The sequence below is a fragment of the Lingula anatina genome, chromosome 2, assembly GCF_051362555.1.
Source record: "Lingula anatina isolate TDL-2025a chromosome 2, LinAna3.0, whole genome shotgun sequence".
Lineage (NCBI taxonomy): Eukaryota > Metazoa > Brachiopoda > Lingulata > Lingulida > Lingulidae > Lingula > Lingula anatina.
This window is the reverse complement of record NC_141768.1, coordinates 2,498,492-2,513,482: the sequence shown is the minus strand read 5'-3', so window position 1 is coordinate 2,513,482 and position 14,991 is coordinate 2,498,492. Positions and strand designations below refer to the sequence as shown.

The 14,991-nt window shown below is 38.4% G+C and overlaps 2 protein-coding genes across 19 annotated transcripts in view; both read right to left on the bottom strand.

Moving 5' to 3' along the window:
* Window positions 1–318: 318 nt before the first annotated feature.
* On the bottom strand, window positions 319–6,719 carry LOC106156257 (uncharacterized). The gene is made up of 3 exons (XM_013531441.2): window positions 6,442–6,719; window positions 986–4,852; window positions 319–751 (listed from the first exon to the last, which is right to left on the bottom strand). The coding sequence occupies exons 1-3, from the start codon at window positions 6,558–6,560 to the stop codon at window positions 331–333; spliced, it is 4,407 nt and encodes a 1,468-aa protein (XP_013386895.2). The 5' UTR covers window positions 6,561–6,719; the 3' UTR covers window positions 319–330.
* A 630-nt stretch (window positions 6,720–7,349) lies between these two features.
* LOC106156262 (uncharacterized) overlaps window positions 7,350–14,991 on the bottom strand; it is a 127,772-nt gene continuing 120,130 nt past the window's right edge. For all 18 annotated transcript variants that reach the window (XM_087004704.1, XM_087004701.1, XM_087004697.1 and 15 more), the window contains 10 exons: window positions 13,142–13,254; window positions 12,796–12,965; window positions 12,233–12,390; window positions 11,631–11,944; window positions 11,037–11,170; window positions 10,198–10,353; window positions 9,539–9,697; window positions 9,186–9,307; window positions 8,769–8,924; window positions 7,350–8,533 (listed from right to left, as the gene is read on the bottom strand). In XM_087004704.1, the coding sequence (XP_086860830.1) occupies window positions 8,447–8,533; window positions 8,769–8,924; window positions 9,186–9,307; window positions 9,539–9,697; window positions 10,198–10,353; window positions 11,037–11,170; window positions 11,631–11,944; window positions 12,233–12,390; window positions 12,796–12,965; window positions 13,142–13,254 (1,569 nt within the window). In that variant the 3' untranslated portion in view covers window positions 7,350–8,446. The remainder of the gene's footprint in view (window positions 8,534–8,768; window positions 8,925–9,185; window positions 9,308–9,538; window positions 9,698–10,197; window positions 10,354–11,036; window positions 11,171–11,630; window positions 11,945–12,232; window positions 12,391–12,795; window positions 12,966–13,141; window positions 13,255–14,991) is intronic.

Below are 14,991 nucleotides of genomic sequence, written 5' to 3'. Positions count from 1 at the left end.
ATTGCACTACCTAAGGCAAGAAAGACATGATCATGCTAAAATTTAATTGGTTAAAACATTCAGTATATCAGTGAAAATCAAAATCGCGCAGTGATGGATAATCTGTTCTTAAGATATGTTTGATTTTTTCCCGTTAATTTTTTCTACGATGACTTTTTTCTCATATTATACATTTTTATCATTTGACCATTTAATTGCATCTTAATGTGAAGTTTTTAATTTAAAAAAACTCAATGAAAATATTAAAAATATGTACAACCCCCCCCTACCTTTACCCCCCTCCCCCCCCCCCAAAAAAAAAAAAAAGAAAAACGTAGTAAAATTGAAATTTCAGTCCTCGAAATCAGATAAATAGCCCTCTTCTCCCCAGGCTTCTCGAGCACGCTTAGCTGTATTCTGTACAGGTGTTGCTGGTTTCTTACGGCGTCGACGATGATGTGCGGCGGTAGGCCGAGAACCTTTGGGCACTTTCCTTGTTTCATTGCCCTTTCCCTCATTTGTCCGTCTAGATGTCCTATTTTCTACACCATTGGGGGCTGGTGTGACAGCTCGAGGTTTGACTGTCACGTGGTTGTTACTGGCTGTAAGGCGTTGCTGAAGACGCTGCGTAGTTTTGTACGCACGAGGTATAACGAAGCCACTTGAGGCTTTGCCAGTGCGGCGGGCCGAGGCAGGGTTGCTCCCAATGCCTGAATCTTGACTATAATGAGCGTTGCCCAATGTGGGTGGAGTCTGGGCGGTGGCCCCCGATCTGGATATATAAAACGAACATTTTTAACCCAACTGATTCTCTCTTTTAGTATTGCACATTGAACTTTAAAGTAATAAATATAATATTATTTAACCACCAATTTTAAAAGATAAAACCATGATGAAGCAAAATATACTATAAAAAGTTGAATTAAAATATCAAATGTTTATTTTCACGCCGTTCTGCATCTACAAACACTTTATCATAGTTATGTATAAGAAATAAGACTCTTACCTGAAATGTTCATATTGGACAACCCCACGGTTAAGTATTGATTGTGAACAAGGCGGCGATAAAGCTATTTCAGAAACACTTGAATCAGAGTCTGTTCCACAAACAGATTTTGGGCTGCTGTTTTCCCTGGAAGCTGTGTTTCCGACGGCGATTTCTTCCTCAGGTTGGGATATGACGCTGGTGGCTCTATCACGGCCATTTTGGAAGCTGTTCTCTTCTTGGTGAACAGTTTCAATCTGGTTAGATTCCGATGAGACGCTGGAGTGTATTTCCTCTAAAATCGATGTTTCAGTAACTGGTCTGATTCCAGTCGAGAGGAACGTCTCAGAAAAACAACTGTATGGAGCGATGTCTTCAATAATGCTTAGGTCGCTGTCTGACACTGGCACCGCTTTCACAGTATTAAGCAAGTGCGATTCATCTGGTGTTAAAGGCGACTCGACACCAGTCTTCGTATAATGTTGGACGTTTTCACAGGATCCACAAATTTCCTCTGAGATGGAGGTTTCACTAGTGCTGATGTCTGGTCTTGTTACTGAGGTCTTTTTGCTGCTGGATAAAACAGAAATCTCAGACAAGCAGCTGAACACAGCAAGGTCTTCAGGGATGGTTGAATCACTTCTGTCGCTAGAATTTCCACCCTTGGCTTCAACTGAATCTGGAAACATGGATGCGGCGGGTTTTACCCTGGATCCACCGCCCGTATCCACGTACCGATGTTCATGTACTTCCCCTATATCCTCTGGGATAGAGGTGGCACTTGTGCTAATATCGGGTCTTATATTTGGTGCTTTGTTCTGGTCCACCTGTATTTCCCCGATTTCCTCTGGAATAGAGGTATCACTTGGGCTTATGTCGGGTATTGATGTCTGGGCTTTATTGGTATTCGACCCACGAGAATCAGATGAACAGCTGAAGGAATCAAGATCCTCGGGGATACTTAATTCACTTTTGTCACTGTCGGATCCTTGTTCAGCTTCAAGTGAATCAGGCGACTGTTGCATGTTAGGTATTATTATGGACACGACTCTTGTTTCATTGGCCTGATGTACGTGTGTGTCCACTTCCCCGATTACCTCTACAATAGAGGTATCACTGCTGCTGATATCGGGTCTTAGTTTTGGTGCCTTGTTGATATCTGACACAGGAGAGTCTTCAGATGGACAGTGGAAGGCAACAAGGACCTCTTTGATGCTGATATCAGTTTTGTCGCTGTTGGATTCCTCTACCTCAGCCTCAACTGGAGCAGGCGACTTTGATGCAATTGATGCAATTGGTGTTCCGTGATGCTCGTTTTTGATTTCTTCAATGACAGTCTTCCCTCTTGAGTCAATTTCCTGCCCTGCTTTAGGTGTGTTGTTGGTATTTGGTCCAAGAGAATCGTCAGGTGGGCAGCGGAAGGGAACAATTTTGTCAACAGTGACTTCGATATCAAAGACAGTGTTCCCACTTGGGTCAATTCCCTGTCCTGACTTAGGTGCGTTGTCAGTATTTGGTCCAAGGGAGTCGTCAGATGGGCAGCGGAAGGGAACAATTTTGTCAAATGTGACTTCGTTTTCAAAGATAGTGTTCCCACTTGAGTCAATTTCCTGTTCTGCCTTACGTGCGTTGTCGGCATTTGGTCCAGGAGAATCATTAAATCGATACAGGTATTTGAAGGGAACATCCTTGCCAATATTGACTTCGTCATTTTTATCCATGTTGGATCTAAGTTCAGCTAAATCAGGCGACGTTGTTGCAATCGGTTTTCCGAGCACAACCTCTTTCTTATTCTGATGCTCGCTTCTGATTCCTTCAAAGAGAGTGTCCCCAAATAATCCAATTTCCTGTCCTGCTTTAGGTGGGCTATTGGTATTTGGTCCAAGAGAGTCGTCAGACGGGCAGTGGAAGGGAATGATTTTGTCAACAATGACTTTCATATCAATTCCCTGTGCTGCTTTAGCGGCCTTGTCGGTATTTGGTCCAGGAGAATCATTAAATGGATGTATGAAGCGAACGATATTATCAATATTGACTTCGCCATATTTATCCATGTTGGATCTAGGTTTAGGTGAACTAGACGACTTTGATACAATCGGTGTTCCGAGTGCGACCTCTTTCTTATTCTGATGCTCACTTCTGTTTCCTTCAAAGATAGTATTCCAAATTGAGTCAATTTCCTGCCCTGCTACAGGTGCATTGCCGGTATTTGGTCCAAAAGAGTCGTAAGATGGGCAGCGGAAGGGAACAATTTTGTCAACAGTGTCTTTGTCATATTTATATACCCTGGGTCCAGGTTTAGCTGAATCAGGCGACTTTGATACAATCGGTGTTCTGAGAGCGACCTCTTTCTTATTCTGATGCTTGCTTCGGATTCCTTCAAAGAGATTGTTCCCAATTGAGTCAATTCCCTGCCCTGCTGCAGGTGCTTTGTCGGTATTTGGTCCAAGAGAGTCGTCAGATGGGCAGCGGAAGGGAACAACCTTGTCAAGAATGACGTCGTCTTTAAAGATAGTGCTCCCAATTGAGTCAATTCCCTGCCCTGCTGCAGGTGCGTTGTCGGTATTTGGTCCAAGAGAGTCGTCAGATGGGCAGCGGAAGGGTACAACCTTGTCAAGAATGACTTCGTCATATTTATACATGCTGGGTCTATGTTTAGCTGAATCGGGCGACTTTGATGCAATCGGTGTTCGGAGTGCGACCTCTTTCTCATTCTGATGCTCGTTTCTGATTCCTTCAAAGAGATTGTTCCCACTTGAGTCAATTCCTTGCCCTGCTGCAGGTGCGTTGTCGGAATTTGGTTCAAGAGAGTCGTCAGATGGGCAGCGGAAGGGAACAACCTTGTCAAGAATGACTTTGTCTTCAAAGATAGTGCTCCCAATTGTGTGAATTCCCTGTCCTACTGCAGGTGTGTTGTCGGTATTTGGTACAAGAGAGTCGTCAGATGGGCAGCGGAAGGGAATGATTTCGTCAAAAATTACTCCGTGTTTATCCATGTTGGATCCAGGTTCAGCTGAATTGGGAGATGGTACCTCTTTCTCCTCGCCCCATACCTCCAAGATGGAGGTTGCACTTGAGCTGATGTAAGCACGGGCCTTAGGTGTATCGCTGATGTATGACAGGACAGAGACGTCGCTCGGAGAGCTGTAGGCTGCCGGGTCCTCACGGATGATGGCGTCGCTGGCGCCGCTGTTTTGTCTCATGCACCCAGGTCCACTGTGAGTGGCACATGAAAGCGAGACTTTAGATCGAGAACCAGACACGTCTACTTTGACGGGGCCTGGTGTTTCATTAGATACAGGAGTCGGCAATGTGTCATCTTCCTCAGGGGTGTAAGGTGACACAAAGATCACGGTTGTTGGCTGTGGTTTCTCAGGAGCGTCTTGAAGTGAGCTGCTGTATTTGCTCTCAGTGCAGGCTCCTGAGGTGGTCTGGTGAACGGCTTGCACCTGTACCTCCACCATTTGCTTCATGTCTTCCTGTCCAATGAATGTGGGCAGTGACATATCTGAGGTACCGTGAAAAGCTGTGGTTATCTCGCTCATCCCGTCAGCCATAAAAGTGTCCTCTAGTCCAATGTGATTTCCAGCGTCATCTGCATGGGTTTCAGTGAAGGACACAGACACGGTGACTACTTCATCGGGACTGCCACTTGATCCACAGGAAACTTCTTCCTCGGTCTCCCTGGGCAGATTTGCGCTCGCTACAGTCTCGCTGGTGGTGTCCATGGTTTGTGTAGGGAACGCATTTCCCGGTGTTTCAGGTGTTCTAGAGGGAGGCGGTGGAGGGATAGCCTCACCTTCTGGTTTCTCACTTTGCTGGGTCCTAGGTTCTGGGGATGGTACTAGACCTGGGACGACCTCTGGCAAAGGATCAACTACAGGTTTTCTATAAAAGTAAATAAAACAACTTTCAAAAAAATCAAAAATAAAAAAAAGTAGCAATTCTTATTGAGGATATTGTAACTAACTCTTTATTATTATCCAGATAGTGAAAATGAAGTTTTTTCTGCATCTAATTATTCAATAATGTATCTATTTCTGTGCTGATTTAAAACAGTAAAAAACCCTCGAAAATGTAAAATGTCGGCATTTATATTATTCGTTGCAATGTACATGTATAAGCATAGGCAGCTCAAAGTTTAAATCATCAATTTAACACCTTTCTATTTTGAGATATGATAGTAATCGGTATGGGGCGTAACTTCATCCCTGAACAAAATTTTATCATGAAAATTGTCAGAGTTTACCGGGAATGTATAGGCTACAATTCCTTGCCGTCATTTTGGTTTAAATGTTTTTGTTATGGTGTTATGAGGGCCAAATTACAGATTTTCATTAAACAAAGACATTATTTTGCTTTATCAACGATTAAAATCTGAACGAAAACTTCTAAGAAAAATCGCTGGCAGGGTTGTAGAGTACTAAATGGTGTCATTAAATCGGCGTTGAAACGGTGATCCTGGGTGCTCAGATTATAAAGAAATTTGAGAAACTGATTTTTCAATTTTTTACCCCAAAATCGAAATTATGACGTTGCCCGTAAGATGCCATATGTGTTAATGTTAACTAATTTAGTCACTGAATACTGAAGATTTATCTATTTCCCAAAAGAATGTACGTAAGGCAGTAAATAAGGAGTTTTGGGCGAAAGTAGACAATATCATTAAGCCTCGAAATGTTCATACCAGTTGTACATAGGAAATAACTGATACTTTTCTTTGTATTTCTGTGCTCTTTTTAAAAGATGTATTTGACAACGTTAAGATCATTTGATCTTCGATAAAAACATATATATATATATATATATATATATATATATATATATATATATATATATATATATATATATATATATATATGACAGAGCAAAAAGAATTAGCCTGGCATGCAAGTTAGGTTTAGCCCCTCACGGCCGTGTTTTTTCATGTCACTTTCTTTCTTGAAAAAATAAAAACTTTTTTCAAACACTAATTATATATAAAAAGGAAAGAGCAAAAAGAAAGGTATAGGAAAAATTCGCAAATGTGTACATACGTGGTTGATATCTTGGTTAAAATCATATCGGCTTAATTTGTACAGAAGGACCTCTTGTTTGAATGAAATAACACCAAGTTGCTATAAGCAAGCTAATTTACACCATTTACACCTTTTCTAAATTTATGATCCGCATTTGTAACTTTTTTACTTAGATAAATTCGAGAAATCTAACACATCCATTGTATGCAAGTTCTCTAGTGCATGTTTTTCGGAACTATGAGAAAAGCAGGCAAATGTGAAATATCGAAGATTTTGTCCTGACCTTAATTTTCTTTCAACTTAATGGGCCTAAATAATAATTGAATTGATGTTAGATAAACTTTGTTATATTTATATAATACGCACCCTTTCATTACTTTCAGGCATTGAGAGTGATGAAGCAACGTAATATATGGAGATACGGAGTCTCTAGTAAGAGCAACGGAAAGCAATACTTACTGTGTCAGTTTTTCATTGTTCTCGGTTACGGAGTCTGGTCTCCTGAACTCTATAACTCGGGTCGAACCCGAAGAACAACAACTGACTCTTCTCCAGGCTCTTCTTAGCCAGGAAGGCATATTTTCTGCATTATTTTTTGCAACATTTTGAATACGCGCATATCTACATTTCGACAGTGCGGTTTCTATGATAGCAATGACGTCACAACGAGTCGTTGCGTGGTTTTCCGGACTAGAGGAAATGACGTCACAATCAAAAGTGAGGAAGCTCAGAACAATGAAAAAAATGTCAAAAATAAATTAACAAATATTGTAATAAAATATTTGAAATAAAAAATGGTATTTTCAAATTATGCCTGTACATACCAAGTATATAGGAAGGGAAGAGATAGAACAGCTGTTTTTTTTTTTTTTTTTTTTTTGGGGGGGGGGGGGGGGTCAGTTTTGTCTTATCATTGGACCATACAATGTCGAAGGTAAAGCCTCCACCAGCATACTATTGTAGATACAGCTCATTTTTGATAATGTTTCTCACGTGTAGCAACAAAGCAATAATCAAAGTCCTTCCTTGTTGTCATAATGGTGCAGTGGCAAAGATGATTAAGGGGGGCTTCCGTATCTTATAAATTTCATAAAATATTAGAATGAACTTGAAAAACATATAGCAAGATAGACGTTAATCCAGTCAAAGTATTCAATGTCTCAGCTATGCCTTTACTTAGCCAACTTTAATCAAGTTGGTGTCACGGCACGGAAGCTCACCAAGCTGATAGTAGAGGCGAATAACCCCCCCCCCCCCCCAAGTTCTCCAAAATACAAGGGAGAATCCAGTCTTGATTCTTTGGCAGTGGGCATATCTACCCTAGTTCAAAATAAATATTTCACAAGGAATAAGAGAATAAAGTGAACTTCTGCATAGCATATTTTATTTAGCAAAGAGTTTTTTGCATATAGAAACATACAATTGGTTTACAACCTAAGTAACAGACTCCTAATGAGCTCAATTTTTCTTAAACAACAGGAGCTTAATGAGTGTTACTTCAAAGCAATTCCCTTTGATTAAATTATACATGAAAGTATAACAATTTATTTTCTGTATCAGAGAGGAATGACACAGAGAAACCATTGCACCAGAGCTTTTCAATTTAAAGAGCAAAAGTGACTGTTATCATGTCCTTCATAGGAAATTAGTTAGGAAAATACCAGCTAGCCTCTATCAAAGTATAATATGTTGTATGGATGATTTTATGTACAAAATAATACCTTATAAGTTTAAATTCTTATATATATAAATATATATATATAATTACAAGTATTTAACGTTAACTGTCTTGACTAATGGCTATACATAAGAGCAGGGAACACAGAGAAGAAAAAGCAACTTTTTAGAGACGTGAGGACAAAAAAGGTGAGAATATGAATGATTAATATACAGCGTTCAACATGATATTTTACATTCTGACATATATACAGAAACTTTAATAGTTCCACGTGTACATTTCTTGTTGCTATGAAATATATCACTAACACTGGTAACCATGGCAACAACACCATTCCACCATCACAGTTGAGACTATACAGTATACCACTGTCATGGAAAAAAAAAATAATGATACAATATATTAACTGTACAAATGAACAAGAAAACAACTGATATAAACAAAGGTCATCAAGAAGAGGTCAATTAAGACTTTACAAGAAAAGTTCAATATTTTAGGCTTTGTATGAGAAAAAATGAAGACAGGATTTGAGCACCTAATGTTATGTTGGAAGAAATTGTTTCTGTTCTACCTTCTTTCAAGGCTTCCTTTCCATCACTAACAGAGTTTTAAGAACCTTTGAAAATTTTTAAATTATACATTTTTTTTTAAGTATCTGTCTTGAGCAAAACTTTATTTTCACATTATCTTGCTTACAGCTTAACAAGGAAAATTTGTTAAATATTTCATATCATTGTTCTTGTCTTGAAAATTTGTATTGCACTCTATCCACAAATATTTCAGCAGTTAAAACAATCCGGCTGGCTTTTTGAGATCTGATTGTTTCCACTTTGGTAAACTGTAGAATTCTTCTTTTGTCATATGGAGAATTTCCTGTGAATTAAAATAAAATGAAAATTACCAAAAATAATATTGACCAGCATCACAAGATAAATCAGTAAGAAGAAGAAGAAACAACCTTCTGTTCAATAATCTAAAGATCTATATTAAATTAATAAGTCATTTTGACATAATATTAGAGATTTACAAATGGAAAACTAATCATGTCTAAAAATGGGTACAAATGGCTAACAGATCAAACATGAATAAATTTTTAACTTATAAGTACCTCAAATTCTTCATCAGACAAATAAGATTCTAGTTTCAGAGGATCTACTCCTGATGGCAGAGGGCGCTCTTGCAGTTCCACCATGGTGTAGCGGCTTCGACACAGTTCCGTCATTGACTCCTCCATATTGTCCATCTGACCATCCACGAAGCCCTCCTGAAAGTCAACAACGGAATGTGTCACATGGGTAGTATTTCAAGAGAAACAGACAGAGAAAAACTAAATATGATCTTGTAAGAAGTAATGAAAAATAAACAATATGATATAATAACTTACAATAATGAATGACATGCATACTAACAGTAGTACACACATCTTTACATAATAATAATTAACCTCCTTAAATAATATACTCCCATATCCTCTTATATTCACTTCACTGACAGTAAAGCTCATCTTGTTAGGGTCTCCACCTACCTTTAAATTCAGGCTGGTGACATCTTCCCTGTACTCCCAGTAGGGAAAGAGATTGACAAAATGCTTTGGTTCCAGTCCTGCATACACCAAGTAGGCTTTGGCAGGGGAAGAGGGATTGCATTCTAAAGAAAGAATAATTGCATGTATGAAGTGATTTATAACAAATTTCTTAATAAAAATTACTCTAGAACAGTCCAAACCCCCCTTTTTGCTCTTTTATCATGTAGGTTGATTGCTTTTTTATCATGTTGGGAATTGAAATGTGTAGGACTTTCTGGTTCAAGTTGCACACATGCTGAATATTTTTACCTTTGAAGTACTTAATGTGTGTGTGTGTGTGTGTATGTGTTTACCTTTGCAGTACTTCAGTGTTGTTTCCATGGCCAGTCTCTTGTCTACATCAAACCTGGCGTGAGCCGACCCTGTCTTGACGTTCTCGTCCTCCTCTGTCCCCTCGGGCCACCAGCCCTGCCACAGAAATACCTCTGTCTTGTTGTCTATAAGGCACAATGCTGGAATGGGAAAAACACATTGGATGAAAATACATGGTGTTTATGATAAAACTGAAGCAAAAGTAAAATTGGTCCTCTGTACAGTATAAAATACACCTATATTAAAACAATATTATAAACAGCAACAACAACAGTGATGATGATGATGATGATGATAATAATAATACTGTATTGACCCCTCTGGTACACACAAAAGGTTATTATTTTAAAATTTTTATTAAAATTTCCTCTCTCAATCACTAGCTGATATCACTATCATTTTATAACTTGTGCACCGACTCAACAGTTACAATGTATACCAGGGGTGGATGGAGGCTGACTTCTGGGTCTTCCTGAAGACGGTCAGAATTTTTCAAGTTTACATTGACAGGCGTCTGATTGTTTGTCTGAAGACAGTCAAAAATGGAAGAAGGATAAAACAAAGTCAATATGGAAGACTGTCAGAAAATATCTCTGGATCCACCCCTGTATACCAAGCAGACATTGAGATGCACACCAACCTGGCTGAGAGTGTTTGTAGAGATCTGTCTGTATAAAAGGGAATGCTGACACATAATCTGGATGTCTGCACGGATTGAGCACTTCTGACACCTCAAATGTTCCTGCTACACTGGTCATGTTGAACAGACGGGGGGTGTAGTCAAACTTGGCTGGAGCTTGAAAAGAAAGAGATTGAACTCATTATATTAAGAATGTGCAAAACAGAAAAAAAATGGAATGACAAACTGGATGATGTATTGATAATTTACAATAAATACCTTCAGGTAAGGGTGCCATGTGGCTTCACATAGGCATAATAAATTAGAGATCATTGCCTATCTAATTTGTTTTTTTTTTCACAAATTTGTCAAATCTTTTCATTAAATCATTTAGTTACTTGGCTCAATTGTATCTTCAAATGGGGCCCTGTTCTGCATGAAGTTAAAAAGAAAAATAGAGTAGAATGTAAAAATATGCTGAAAAGTGAAAAAAAACAGCATAAATTCTACAATAATGGCCCGATCATGCTGATTTTCGAACTTGACCTGCGTTTTATGAATAATAGTCAGCTCTGTAAATATAAAGCCAAAAAGTAAAACTGTCTTCCACTTATGGTGTTAACGCTAAAAGTGCACGGCGACGGCGACGGCGACATGATCGGCGACGACAGACGCAGGTGATGGCAATATGTACAGACACATCTGTGTCTGTACATAAAAAGCTAAAATCTGAGTCAATAAGGTGAAATAAACTAAGATATTCAATCTTTTTCAGTAAAACCAAACAGTTTTTCTATCAGCAAAAAATAAACTTAATCTCTTATTAACTGGTTTATCTATATTTGATAACATTTGCTTACATTTGAGCAAGGTGTCATATTTGTCCCTGTCCTTGCAGTCCAAGCCTGCCCAGAAGCTGGACTTCTCACTGCCCTCCTCTACCTCTGTGATCACGATGGAGGCCTTCTCATGGAGACCCACCTCCACTGGGCACCTGGAACAGTGAGACAAACTTAGAATTAACAGGAAGTAGGAAGAAATGGCTCAGTGGCCAGTAACAACTGAGGGGTCTGGGGGCCAATGAAGGCAGAAAACTGTCGAGAACAAACTTGATTTCTGATCCAAATCAAAGGAAAATGTCTGATATACACAAAATACAACATGACATAAAACCTTGATAAACAACTTAATCCATATTATAAACCACAGCAGAGGTTATATAAGTAATGAATTATCAACACTCAAGTGACAAGGCATTTTTTTAAATGTGTAAGAAAATTGATACAATATTGCAATGATAAAAAAAACAACAACAAAAAACAGTTTCAACACATTCTGAATCCCTTTATTTTCAGGATTTTTTGAGGATAATAACATTAAAGTAATGACTCTTGGGATTAAAACAATTATCCATTCTCCACTTATACACCATAAAAACAAACCACCACACTTACTTATTCTTAAGTCTCTGAGCAGCTGCTAAGGCATTCTTCCTGGTATTGGCTGTGCACTTACACCCATGCCACACATACAAATACCCAGTCTTTATGTTTAGCAAGAGGAGGGAAGATCGACTACGCAAACATTCTACTTTTGCTGGAACCTCAACCAAATTTGTCTCAGTTTCCAGCTCTCCTCTTATGGCGTAAAGCCGCCATGATCCCTGAGTGTTGGTGGACTCGTCCTCGCGCTTGCCGATGTATGTTATCATCCTGCCTTCAAACAAGTTCAGGAAGGCTGGAGGCTCCTTGCCTTCTGTCACCCGTACCTGAACAAACAATGTACCAAACAGAATTAATATACCACCACTGAATTTTTAATGAATTAAAACAGATGTCAATTCTTTCCTTAAATGAAATATTTGTAAAATGTCTGCCTATTTCAAGTATATGCTATATATATATGTTAATAGACATCATATCATATTTACATCCCATCATATTTACTTACAAATATATCTTTTAAACTACAGTGATTGTGATCAAAAGTACTGAAATCTTTCATTGAAAATAACCAAAAATTAATTGCATCACAAATAAGCTATTCAAATCCTTGCCTGTGGTCCCCTTTCTTCATCCAACTCCACTGTCATCAGAGCCGAGGCCCCTTTTTCACTGATTGTCGAACCCTTGCCCTGCCAGAAGAAATACGCACACCTCTCTCGGCCTGTCATGGATTGTCTGTTAGATACACCTCCCTTCAGGTTCTTCATGCCTGCAGGGGAAAGGATACTTTGTTATGCAAATGATATTGATAAAATAGGAAAAGGCAATGTTCCAAGCTTGAGCCAAAAGAAACCCGATGTAGTGAATTCAACAGGCAAACAGAGGCATAATTTTGAACAGAACCTGGATTATCATAATGCATGTTGTTGCATCTAGACATATGAAGCTATATTGTTTCAAAGCTTATAACTTTAACTACAGATATATTCAAGAATTTCAAACAAAAGACATGTCCCTTTGTACCTATACACAGAGTATAAAAGATGAAGATGAAGCAGCCATTTTTTTTTAATCAACATGTGGTAGTGTACTGTGTAGATTAAAGAAAAATAATGGCCTTATTCTTAGTGCCTAACAAAACAGATGACAACCTTTTTCTGATATCACCCCTTACCTTTCTGTCCCACTAAGAACTGCCATCGCACCACGTAGGTGTCCTGGTTGTGGAACTGTCCCAGACACTCTTCTGGCAGCTGGTAATGATCAAACTCCAGAATATGCCACATGGCCAAACCAAGAGTCAAGATGTCATACTCTCTCCACAAACCTTCGTATTCCTCAGCCCTGGGAAATGGAATGGAATTTAATTTAGACAAAAGTTCATTAAATTGGTTAATGGAAGGTTACTCAGTGTTGATATATATTACCATTCTAAGAAATAGCTTAGCTCATCTATATAAACATATTAATGTTACACACAATCTTGCCCTAAGGACACAGGGTGATATAACCATACTTACCAGTTTAAGCCACGCCCCACATTCTGTCCCTCCAGACACAGGGTGACAGGAGAGGTGTCTAGAGGAACCATCACTGCCGCGTCATATGCCTTCAATTCTACAGCTGGCTCATTCTACAGGAGCAAAAGGAAAAAAGAAATACATGTAAAAAATTTGTTTAAATACTAGAGGATCAGAGAGGCGATACCGCCTCCGAATATTGTACCACCAGCTGGAGCAAGCGCATTCGTATAGACCCCCACATACACAAAATAAGGGACACAGCCACCAGTCTTATGCTTGACAAGCTATAAAAATGCAATCAACAAGAATTTTCAAAATACGCAAAAAATATATATAACTTAAAATGGTACAATCAAAGTTAAGTTCATCGTAAGGTAGGTCAAAGGTCAATTTCAAGGTCGCAGTAAATTGCCAGTATATGACTTCCTATTCAACTTCAATAATAACTATGGACCTATCTCTGCCAGGTTTGGAGTTAAAAGAGAAAGAAATTAGCAGAGTTCAGTTCATGATTATAAGTAGGTCAAAGGTCAATTTGAAGGTCACATATAGATTGCCAGTATATGACTTCCTATTCAAGTCCAATAGTAACTACGGACCTATCTCAGCCAGTTTTGGAGATAAAAGGAAACCAAAATTTGCAAAGTTCAGTTCATGGTGAAAAGTAGGTCAAAGGTCAATTTCAAGGTCACAGTAAGATTGCCAGTATATGACTTCCTATTCAAGTCCAATAGAAACTACGGACCTATCTCTGCCAGTTTTGGAGATAAAAGGGAAGCAAAATTTGCAATGTTCAGTTCATGGTGAAAAGTAGGTCAAAGGTCAATTTTAAGGTCACATTTAGATTGCCAGTATATGACTTCCTATTCAAGTTCAATAGTAACTATGGACCTATCTCTGCCAGTTTTGGAGACAAAAGGGAAGCAAAATTTGCAAAGTTCAGTTCATGGTGAAAAGTAGGTCAAAGGTCAATTTTAAGGTCACATTTATATTGCCAGTATATGACTTCCTATTCAAGTTCAATAGTAACTATGGACCTATCTCTGCCAGTTTTGGAGATAAAAGGAAAGCAAAATTTGCAAAGTTCAGTTCATGGTGAAAAGTAGGTCAAAGGTCAATTTTAAGGTCACATTTATATTGCCAGTATATGACTTCCTATTTAAGTTCAATAGTAACTATGGACCTATCTCTGCCAGTTTTGGAGATATAAGGGACTAAATGTTATAATTTTGGAGTTACCATAATGTGCCTTAAATTTCGAACAGAAAAAATTAATTAAAATAAAGAAAATGTCATTTTGGTCAAAATTCTTGAAATAGGAGGTGCTCTGAAGTTTCAGAAGTTCAAGTTTGATGAAATAATGTCATTTTTTGAACACAAGTTGTCTGCTTTGCCAAGCCTTATGTTTTATTTTTCCAGAGTTCAAAATTTATTATCCATTACCGTACTGCACATTTTGCTTTTACCACCAATATGTACTTTTTGATACAGCGTAACTCGAAAACCGTATGGAATACAAAAAAACCGAGACCACCTCCAGTATTGGGCTTTACATGCAAAGTTCAGTTCATGGTGAAAAGTAGGTCAAAGGTCAATTTTAAGGTCACATTTAGATTGCCAGTATATGACTTCCTATTCAAGTTCAATAGTAACTATGGACCTATCTCTGCCAGTTTTGGAGATAAAAGGGAAGCAAAATTTGCAAAGTTCAGTTCATGGTGAAAAGTAGGTCAAAGGTCAATTTTAAGGTCACATTTAGATTGCCAGTATATGACTTCCTATTCAAGTTCAATAGTAACTATGGACCTATCTCTGCCAGTTTTGGAGATAAAAGGGAAGCAAAATTT